At 53.5% G+C, this 9,448-nt stretch overlaps 8 protein-coding genes across 14 annotated transcripts; 5 read left to right on the top strand and 3 right to left on the bottom strand.

The window, feature by feature from the left end:
- Positions 1-157: 157 nt before the first annotated feature.
- Positions 158-571, top strand: KVP18_002840 (uncharacterized protein; the record flags this gene model as incomplete). The annotated part of the gene is made up of 1 exon (XM_067954091.1): positions 158-571. One exon carries the CDS (start codon positions 158-160, stop codon positions 569-571), a length of 414 nt encoding a protein of 137 aa, XP_067805676.1.
- Positions 572-612: 41 nt separating this feature from the next.
- KVP18_002841 (uncharacterized protein) lies at positions 613-1,716 on the top strand (the record flags this gene model as incomplete). The annotated part of the gene is made up of 1 exon (XM_067954092.1): positions 613-1,716. The coding sequence occupies one exon, from the start codon at positions 613-615 to the stop codon at positions 1,714-1,716; it is 1,104 nt and encodes a 367-aa protein (XP_067805677.1).
- Positions 1,717-1,792: 76 nt separating this feature from the next.
- On the top strand, positions 1,793-5,708 carry KVP18_002836 (uncharacterized protein; the record flags this gene model as incomplete). 5 transcript variants are annotated; one of them, XM_067954077.1, is made up of 7 exons in its annotated part: positions 1,793-2,644; positions 2,673-2,696; positions 2,726-3,349; positions 3,377-3,429; positions 3,458-3,997; positions 4,025-5,004; positions 5,086-5,708. In XM_067954077.1, 7 exons carry the CDS (start codon positions 1,793-1,795, stop codon positions 5,706-5,708), a joined length of 3,696 nt encoding a protein of 1,231 aa, XP_067805667.1. The 5 variants fall into 5 exon arrangements, with proteins under 5 accessions (XP_067805667.1, XP_067805670.1, XP_067805669.1 ...); XM_067954080.1 differs by lacking the exons at positions 2,673-2,696; positions 3,377-3,429; positions 3,458-3,997; positions 4,025-5,004; positions 5,086-5,708 and having other exon boundaries at positions 2,726-3,361; XM_067954079.1 differs by lacking the exons at positions 1,793-2,644; positions 2,673-2,696; positions 2,726-3,349; ... (1 more) ...; positions 4,025-5,004; positions 5,086-5,708 and having other exon boundaries at positions 3,468-4,001.
- Positions 5,709-5,717: 9 nt separating this feature from the next.
- Positions 5,718-6,809, top strand: KVP18_002839 (uncharacterized protein; the record flags this gene model as incomplete). 2 transcript variants are annotated; one of them, XM_067954090.1, is made up of 1 exon in its annotated part: positions 5,718-6,809. In XM_067954090.1, the coding sequence occupies one exon, from the start codon at positions 5,718-5,720 to the stop codon at positions 6,807-6,809; it is 1,092 nt and encodes a 363-aa protein (XP_067805675.1). The 2 variants fall into 2 exon arrangements, with proteins under 2 accessions (XP_067805675.1, XP_067805674.1); XM_067954089.1 differs by having other exon boundaries at positions 5,763-6,809.
- A 74-nt stretch (positions 6,810-6,883) lies between these two features.
- KVP18_002837 (uncharacterized protein) lies at positions 6,884-7,672 on the top strand (the record flags this gene model as incomplete). The annotated part of the gene is made up of 1 exon (XM_067954087.1): positions 6,884-7,672. The coding sequence occupies one exon, from the start codon at positions 6,884-6,886 to the stop codon at positions 7,670-7,672; it is 789 nt and encodes a 262-aa protein (XP_067805672.1).
- A 5-nt stretch (positions 7,673-7,677) lies between these two features.
- Positions 7,678-8,377, bottom strand: KVP18_002834 (uncharacterized protein; the record flags this gene model as incomplete). 2 transcript variants are annotated; one of them, XM_067954075.1, is made up of 3 exons in its annotated part: positions 7,678-8,143; positions 8,171-8,337; positions 8,366-8,377. In XM_067954075.1, the coding sequence occupies 3 exons, from the start codon at positions 8,375-8,377 to the stop codon at positions 7,678-7,680; spliced, it is 645 nt and encodes a 214-aa protein (XP_067805665.1). The 2 variants fall into 2 exon arrangements, with proteins under 2 accessions (XP_067805665.1, XP_067805664.1); XM_067954074.1 differs by lacking the exons at positions 8,171-8,337; positions 8,366-8,377 and having other exon boundaries at positions 7,678-8,010.
- Positions 8,378-8,389: 12 nt separating this feature from the next.
- On the bottom strand, positions 8,390-8,707 carry KVP18_002838 (uncharacterized protein; the record flags this gene model as incomplete). The annotated part of the gene is made up of 1 exon (XM_067954088.1): positions 8,390-8,707. The coding sequence occupies one exon, from the start codon at positions 8,705-8,707 to the stop codon at positions 8,390-8,392; it is 318 nt and encodes a 105-aa protein (XP_067805673.1).
- Positions 8,708-8,891: 184 nt separating this feature from the next.
- On the bottom strand, positions 8,892-9,398 carry KVP18_002835 (uncharacterized protein; the record flags this gene model as incomplete). The annotated part of the gene is made up of 1 exon (XM_067954076.1): positions 8,892-9,398. One exon carries the CDS (start codon positions 9,396-9,398, stop codon positions 8,892-8,894), a length of 507 nt encoding a protein of 168 aa, XP_067805666.1.
- Between the last annotated feature and the right edge of the window lie 50 nt (positions 9,399-9,448).

Raw genomic sequence — 9,448 nt, 5'->3', positions numbered from 1 at the left:
GGGCCAACAGCTACGAGGAGAAGACGAAGATCATTGCTTCCTTCCACAACGTCCGAGATTTCTGGGTTCTCTGGAACAACCTTCCACAGCCTTCTGAGCTGCTGAACCATAAGAAGTGAGTAGTAGTCCTTGTGTTCGTCTCTGATGTTTTTGCAGGATGATTCGAGACGACGGAGGTGAAAAGCAGGTGGTCGATGCCATCATGGTTTTCAAGGAGGACATCAAGCCTATGTGGGAAGACGAGTTGAACGCCGCTGGAGGACATTTCCAGTACAGTTTCCGGCCCAACCAGACGGCGGCAGCTCAGCTAGATGAATACTGGAACAACCTGGTGCTTGGTCTGATCGGCGGCACTGTTGATACCAAGGGAATCGTTACTGGCATCCGCCTGGTTGACAAGCTGAACTCCAAGGGCGGTGGCAATATTAGGCTGGAGGTGTGGTTCCGTAACTACCTGGACGTTGAAGGCCGTGCTGAGCTTCAAACGTCCATCGAGAATGCTATGTCTACGAAGCTCGATGGCACCCGAGGCCCGAAGATTAAGGGAGAACTGAAGTCCCACAAATCGTGACCCTTGGTAGTTGTGTTGTAGAAATTCCAGAAAAACCCGCCATGTCGGTCGTCCAGAAGATCAAAGAGATCGAAGATGAGATGGCTCGCACTCAGAAGAATAAGGCCACCAACGCCCATCTGGGCATGCTGAAGGCCAAGTTGGCCAAGCTCAAGGCGCAGCTGATCGATGGTGGCACCAAAAGTGGCGGGGGTGGCGGAGGGGAGGGGTTCGACGTCTCAAAGACGGGTGACGCCCGGGTGGGGCTGATTGGGTTCCCCTCAGTGGGAAAGAGTACGTTACTGAATAAATTGACTGGCACCTTCTCCGAGGTCGCCGCCTATGAGTTCACCACGCTCACCTGCGTACCGGGAGTCTTCAAGTACAAGGGAGCGAAGATCCAGTTGTTGGACCTGCCAGGTATCATCGAAGGCGCCAAGGATGGAAAGGGAAGAGGTCGGCAGGTTATAGGCGTTGCTAGGACGTGCGGATTGATTCTGATTTGTTTAGACGTTATGAAGCCGATGACGCATAAGAAGATCATTGAACGCGAACTCGAAGGTTTTGGCATTCGGTTAAACAAAACTCCTCCTGATATCAAGTTTGAGAAGAAAGACACCGGAGGTATTACCATCGTCAACACCTGCACTCTTACAAACCTCGATGAGTCCACTATCAAGTCCATCTGTCAGGAGTATCGCTTTACTTCTGGCGTTTGGCACATCAGGTGTGACGCCACCGCCGATGACATCATCGATGTTATCGAGGGGAACAGGGTCTACACGCCTGCCATCTACGTTATGAACAAGATCGACCAGATCTCTATAGAGGAGCTTGACATCATCTCGCAGATCCCCCACTACGTCCCTATATCGGCCCATCATGAGTGGAACCTTGACGGTCTTATCGAGCGCATCTGGGAGTACTTGAACCTGATCCGAATCTACACCAAGCCGCGAGGTCAGATTCCAGACTACTCATCCCCCGTCATTCTCAAGGCCGCCAAGCCAACCGTGCGGCAGTTTTGCACACGAATTCACAAGCAGTTGTTGGAACAGTTCAAGTATTCCTGGGTCTGGGGCCAAAGTGTGAAGCACAACCCTCAAAAGGTTGGCATAGATCATCTTCTTTTTGACGAAGATGTCGTGCAAATCGTGAAGAAGTAAAACACAGATTGAACCCCCCAAAATACGTGTTGTGTACTTTTCCTGTGGACTTAAGTGAATTTTGACCAATTCGGGCATGCCTCATGTGCAAGCGAAGGAGCATCAATCGCAATCCTCCCTTCGTCGGTACAGACTGCGGATGGCGTTATCCCTGGTGGACTGGGCAGCTGTTATCCTTGCTGTGGTCCTAATCGGAGCACATTTCCTCTCAAGTCCTCATACATCTATCAGTTGGGGCAGCGCCGCGGCGGGAATCGCAGCCTTCGGCTGCGTGCTCATACTGTCCCGTACGTTCCTGTATTTGCTATGGCGCGGCCGAAACACTTGGAAGTCTGGTGGTACCTCGATTCAAGGCTACTGGGGAGTCGAGCGCATTCGGCTGAGTTCTCTGCCCAGGTTGTCCAAAATGAAGTTTCTACTTAAGAACGCTCTAAGCGTTGAGGGTTACGCTGAATCCTCCACCGTCAAATTCGCTCGGCTGTGGCTCATTGTTGGCTGGTCCTATCATTGGATCTACTTATCAGCTTTCTGGAGCCGCGAAAGCCTCCACGAGCCTTGGGATTTCAAACTTGTATCAGGCGGATCCCAATTCTTCATGGAGCAAGCATTCCTGTGGATATTCGAGATAGATTTGATTCTGAGGTTTGCGGGAACTGAACGAAAGGCTAAAACGATTTTTAGCGTCTTGGGGATTATTGAGGCTGTGACGCTGTCGCCGGCCAACTTCATCGCCATGCACACTGGTGGCGACGAGAGCTACGCGAAGGTCACGTACATGATGCATCTGGGCTTCGTAAGATTCTTCTTGCTTCTGGGAAAGGACCAGGAGTTCATCGACCTATTTAAAGTCACCAGCCGTAAGTCTAGCCTGATCTGTCAGTTGGTGTCCCTGGCATTAGACATTACGGTCATTGTTTTTACGTTTGCGGTGAGGAATGTTTCGTCTTCTTATACAGGGATGCATGTTCATGCTTGATGGAGTAAGTGAACTCGATATCTCTCATTCCAGTATGACGCCCCAAATCGAGACTCATTCTGGGTTTTCGTCTACTTCGCAGCAGTGACTCTTACCACTGTGGGGTACGGTGACATGCAGCCGTCTAGTAGCACTGCTCAAGCCGTTGTCACCCTCGCCATTCTTGCAAGCTTCGTTTACCTTCCGTACAAAGCCAGCAACCTCATTGAGAAGGCCAAGTACAGAAAGGATGCTATAGGGTATCCAATCCACGTCTTCGTGCGGCAGCAGCTGCGTGGCTTGGCCTTGGGCAAGATGCGAGACGAGTTCATTCTGCTGGTGGGGACCATAAGCCCACAGAGACTGCATCAGCTGTTGGCGGAAATCGCAACTGGGAACCTGTGGCAACACGACCGACTGACCTTCTCGGACTCTCACTACCAGCAGAAGCTTTTCCTTATCAAGCGCGTCGTTTTCTTGACACCGTATGAGCCCATGGAATTCGAGTCGATCGTGTCATACGCCCACAAAGCCCTGGGAATTCAGCTCTACGTCAGGCGAGAGGAGTTGTTCGGATACAATTACCAGACGCAGATCGCCGCATCTGGAGGCAACTCCATTTTCTGTAGGCAGTGCGCTAGGGAGGCCTCCGTCATCTTTGTGTGCAACCTTGACAATGTGAGCCGGTAGAACTCCTCATGACAGCCTCCCTTGTTGCCGGTGAGTATCGACGAGATCGAGCGTAAGCTGGCGTTGACGTAAGCAGTCTATATGGCGATCACGCAGGGCATTACTTATGGCGGGCGGTGACATGGGCAAGCGGCTTCATGTAGTCCTGCAAAAGGCTGATTCCGTCCTTGTGGAACTGCTGACCAACGTTGGGGTTTCTCAGGTGGTGGCCCTGCAGAACCTGATGACGGAGTTGATGGTGGCTTCCTTGCTGAAGAATAGACTTCTGTGCACTTTGTACGGATGTTTAACCAGCTGCGCAACGCTGGCGTACTTGCCGGTTCCGACATCATTCTACGGCAGGAACACAGAATCCACGTGTCCCCTTTTGAGACTGTCCTTCGTACAAGCCTCCACGAAGAGGACGTTTCAGATATCAGTTCTCCCGGAAGGGCTGTTCCACATCAAGCTCATCACCTTCGCCTCCTGGCTATTCGAGAAGTGCCGTATTACCCTGTTGGGCATTCAGTGGGACAGCGGTGCCGGTGCGACCTCCATCACGCTACCACATCCGGAATATTTGTTGGGCACGCCAGCTTATGTGGGGGAGTGCCTGTACGAGCCACGGGGTCTTATCGTGCTGGGCACCGAAGAGAAGTGAGGGAATCGTCAGCACTAATGCAGCCTGAACTACTGCTTATACCGAATGAAGGAAGATGCGAGCTACCTAGCGTCTCTTCAACCTCCTGAAAGCGGGATGGCAAGCGTTCAGGGCAGCCGGCTTGACCTCAAGCGAGGCTGGAGCCAGCTACCTATGATGACCTCGACCCTGCAGCTGAGAATCGTGACGGGGTATCGACCTACTGCGGCCAGCTTCGATAATAGCATTCTTGTGCTGGGGTGGCCTTCGAACTTCACCTCCTTCGTTCAGCGGGCTGTAAGCAACGCAAAGGGCGAAGGAACGCTGTACATCCTGGCACCCATGAAACCAGCAGACCTCGAGAAGATAGAGGCGGAGCGTCCGTCCACAGCCAACCTCTTCCTCAACATCGTCCCAGGAAACCCGAGATCCGTTGCCGACCTTCAGAGGGCGGGAGTCATGTTTGTAAAGCGCTGCATCGTCTTGAACCACGGACTGGAACGCGTGGGCCACCCTTCAAAGGATTACCTTGCAACCGAGGTCTATTCACTGGTCATGAAGCTCAGACGGGATGACCCCAACTTCTTCTGTTCAGTGTCGCTGGTAAACGTGAGGCTTGGGTGCGTTTCATATCAGAACCACTGTCTTCCTATTGTCTCCGCTGTTACCCAATTCGATACGCCAACGGTGATGCCGTCAGGCTCAATCCAGGCTGTTATGAGCGGGAGAGGCCTCACTGACTCGCTGATGTTTGGAGCAGTGACGAGGCACCTGGCCTTGGGCGATGTCGACTGTTTGAGCCTTTCCAGATTCCTACAGAGCGACAGAGTGGCAGTCATTCCTCTATGGAAATACATTGTGCATCAGAGCTTCAGTGAGCTATTCCAGTTCTTCATCGACGAATGCATCGGAATTCCCTTCGCCCTAGACTGCTGTGTCGATAACGAGAGGCTTCTGGTAGTGGGCCCGCCAGACGACTTTGAGATAACAGGTGACATGCAAACGGTAGTGGCCAAGTTCGTGAGTGAAGAGATGGTCGACGTGTGAAATTGCTATATGCGCTCCGACCTCACCAGAAAAGAGCACTGGGAAGGCATATATGCAGAGGAGATCAGGAATTATGACGAAAACGTAGATGGAGAGGACTGGTATGCTGCCCAATGCGGCCAAATCGCGTCCTTCCTGACCTCTCGGTTTGCCAAGGACACCCCTGTACTCGACATTGGCTGCGGCAACGGTATGTTCCTCAAACGGCTGCAGAACATGGGCTTCACTCAGTTGGCGGGTTTCGACTACGTCGCAGACGCAGTCCGACTGGCGCGGCGTCTCCTCGGCCCCTCCGCCATCATCGACCAGCTAGACCTCACGGCCCCGTTGCAAAACATGCCGGAATCTTCCAGCCGCGTGTCCCAGCTGATCGCGGATAAATGGGCCGCAGTTATCCACGACAAGGGCACTTTCGACCTATTCTTCATGAGCAACAGAGTCGCCGAATATGCCGCCGCTTTGCAGGAGTCCTATTTGGGTCCCGGTGTCCATGTACTGATCACGAGCTGCAACGCCACTGTTGAGGAGCTGCATGAAGCTTGCTCGTTCATGACTTCTGTAGCCGTACTAGACCTCCCTATGTTCACGTTTGGTGGCGTGAAGGGGCAGGTCGTATCAACGGTGCTTTTTAAGCGCACTGCCCCACAGTGTTGGATGGTCGAATGTACTAAAGACATTTAAGTTAATTCAATGGATATGTGTGACGTTCGAAAGGCTCAGTGGGAGAGGCAGAGCATGGATATGTCTGATGTTCGAAGAGCTCTGTTGGAAAAACAAGCCAACGATCCTTTCTTGCAGGAGAACGTCAACCGATGGGTAATTCTCCCGTTGGAGTTTGAACCCATGTGGACGGCGTTTAAAGCGTACCAGGACACCTTCTGGGCCTCTGAGGACGTTCAAGCCGACCAGGAGATGGCTCTACTTGAAAGTGCTGCTGAGAACCTTCCTCTGAACTTTATATCCTCGCTCACTAACGTCATACTGTTGAGGTCCGCGCTGGTGCACGGCCGCTCGCCCGAAGACGAGCCGATCCTGGCTGACCTTACAGAGATAACTTGCGAACTCCTGTCCGAGATTCAGATACCTGAGGCAAGAGCGTTTTTTTCCTTTCAGGGTTCCTACGAGGTAATTCACAAGGAAGCATTCAACGCGTTTTTGCCCGTGCTGCTGACGGGTCAAACCGGCCTAGACGTGACTGCGGAGGAGCACCGACCCATAGCCACAGCGATGGAGGCGTATTGCCAAGCTGGCGAGGATAAAGCGCAGTGGATTCTCAGACACTGCAAGAATGACGCCACTCCGAAGCCCATGGCCGAGAAGCTAGCTGCCTACGCTATACTGAAGATGATGATGTCTGCGGACATCCTTATGATTAACGGCTTGCTGTCCAAGGCGGGTGTCGACGGGGCTTTGTCCAAGGGTCTGAGCAACATCATCCGACAGGAGCAGCTGCAGGGTGTGTTCGCTGCTACCCTGTATAGCGGGCTACGCGATCGGCTAACTGATACAGTGCTCGATTTTCTACTTAACGAAGCAATAGCTTTGGAGACCGCCCACTTGAAGCGAGTCGGTCTAGTAGCAGCCCAAGGGATGGTGGAATGGCTAGCGCAGCGCGTGAAAGTTGCTCTTGGGGCCGCATCTACGATTGACGGCTCTCAGACCTATGCGTTTCTCGGCTTAGCTCCTGTAAGTGTACCTGTACCCCCGAAGCGAGTGCCGGCGAACTTGAAGGACAAGAAGCCTGAGGAAGCGAAGACTTTCGCATTGGGGGAGGATTTTTAATAACGATATCGATTTGACTGTCCTTTGTGAAGTTATCTGAACATTGCAGGATTACCAAAGAAACTCTTGATTTTATGGAGGCGCATCGGTCGTTACCGTCAATATCGCTCACCGAATCGCTCGCTGGCTTTCGGGGAGCGCGAGCTCCGGAAGAGATGCGTCCGGTGTTCATTGAGGCGAATCCAGGGCGGCCTGGTACCTCCTCAGTCGCTTACGGGGACTCGGTGGTGCTCTGCACAGTTCTTGGTCCAATGGGGAAGCAAGGACGCATCCACGATCAGGACACGGCTGTGGTCTCCAGCGCTCTCATGACGGATGGGGCAGAAATGCTGATCGATGTAAATGTGGCCACTGCAGAGGATTCCAGGAGCCCGGACCTCCCTCAAGAACTCATCAGCTTGGCAGGTCACCTGAAAGACACTCTCAGCGGAGTAGTGGAGCTTGACAAGCTTTCCGGCACCCTGCTACATCTGCAGGTGACAGTACTCTCACAAGGCGGCTCCCTTCTAGCGTGCAGCACGACATGTGCCTCCATGGCCCTAGCTCACGCGGGCATACCGATGAAGGACATACTGGTCGGACTCTCCCTCGCCGCAGTCGAAACTTCTCCCAGAGTCTTAGATTACTACGTGGACGTCGAGGCCTCGGAGGAGCAGTACCTGACGTCGCTGTCGGATGGTCGGAACTACTCCTGGGTGGATGTGGCCGTGTGCCACGCCCGACGTCAAGTAAGCTTCTTGCGTGTGCGCGGGGGCGTTGTCTTCTCACCAGACATCAGTCCTGACCTTTCGGCCCTGGCCGAAGCGGCTGCGAACCAGATCGGCAACGCCGTTAAACGCGCACTGCGTTCCGCGGTTGAATGATAATTCTACATGCCATTGGAGTTTTTTATCGCTTGAACCTTCACAATATTGTAAACACCGAGGCACAATAGCCCCAGGAATATGCAACTCTCGATCGTCATGGCCACGCTCCATAGGGAGGACGCTCCTGTGTTACTCATGTCTTTCTTCTCGGCCGTCACGTAGATCAGAAATCCATTGAAACCCATTAGAGGCGCCAGAGACGCGAACAAGTCAAATAGACACTGGTGTGTGCAAGTCACTGATCTCACCAAAATTGCCTGGAAGACGACGAACTTCTGCATTTCAGTGGGAGACCCTTTCGCGATCCCCTTGTAACCTGTGTAGAAGACGAACATAGCGGCTGTTGGGAAGATACAGAGGTTCAGCAACGAGAACAGGACTCGAAGCCAGGCGGCGGAGTTGACGAACGCCAGAATCAGGTTGTCGACAAGATTCAACGAGAACACCGCACAATGCAGGAGCCAGGTACTAGTTGGAATCGACCTCGAAACTCACAGGTTGATAATTCTGACTGTAGACTGGACATCCTCATGCAGCTCGCGCACCTCGTAGTGGATGATTTTGAGCAGTGGGGGATAGTTCAGATCTGTCCAGTCGACGTGGTTGACTTTTCCTTGACTAAAATCTGTGAGCTCCCTTGACGCGAGATTGACAGTAGCTTTCTGAGTAACCCCTCCTCAGTTCGTGTACCTCCCAAAGCATTATTTGAATATTTTACAGAGGAAACATAGGCAAAGACAAAGGATCGTCGACTCCGTATTGCTTCAGAGTCGACAAGAACGTCTGGGGAAGGTCACAGAGATCTGGCCGCGAGAGCTGGCCCAACCTGCAAATTTCGCCGAAGTCTCCTACACAACCTGCGGTCTGCGTTGAAGCGGCCTCCTCCGGCGTGAGATGTTTGGCCAGTGACGAAAAAAAGGCGATTGCGGTTCTGGAGGCGTAGGAGTTGTCTACGTACAAGGACAGCGGATCCACGGTTTCGGCGTCGACCTCCACCTCCACCTCTGTGGAGGGGAACTCGCCTGCGTCCATCCGCACGAATTGCGGCGTGCTAAAGTCGCTCACTGAGGAGGTGGTGGACAAGTGCAGCTCCCTGCCTACGGACGGCGAGGAACAGGGTGATGGAAGCTCCACATGTCGTGTACGGGTGGGGCTCATAAAAGGGTGAGTGGCGGTGACCGGAGAGTCGGGACCTAAGTCCAAGCGGTGCGAGTCCTCACAGAAGGAGGCAGCTGCGTGGCACAAGCACCCGGCCCTTACGGATGAGCCGTGGCTTAACGGTGAGTACTGGAACGGCACCCAGACATTCACGGACTATCCAGACAAGAACTCCCTCTTCATGCTTCTTGAACGCGATGACGTCGGCAGCCTCCGTACCGTCCATGATTGGGTGTCCATCAGCAAAGCGTCTCTCGACCCACAAGCCCTTTGACGGGTAAAAAATGCGGGCCCATCCACTAAGACGCCCGGCAGAGCAGTGGCCATAGCCCAACAGCGTCCCTCTGCACGAGAGAACGCCCCATCCATCAAAGTTCGACTGGAACCAGGTCCCCTCATATACCAGTCCGTCTGCAGCCCTCCTCAGCGTCGCGAAACCGTTCAGACAGTCGGATTCCCACATCCCCTCCATCGTCGTGCCGTCTGCTTGAGTCACGCGGCCAGGACCGGATCTGCGTCCTAACTTCCACTCGCCCTCATAGACTTCGCCGCTTGATGCCAACATACGACCCTGCCCCTCATTATACCCGTTGGCGAACTCCCCTTCGTAGGTGT

The sequence above is a fragment of a genome (assembly GCF_019968955.1).
Source record: "MAG: Porospora cf. gigantea A chromosome Unknown PgA_NODE_930_length_9448_cov_343.307, whole genome shotgun sequence".
Taxonomy (NCBI): Eukaryota; Apicomplexa; class Conoidasida; order Eugregarinorida; family Porosporidae; genus Porospora; species Porospora cf. gigantea A.
This window is presented reverse-complemented; position numbering and strand designations above follow the sequence as displayed.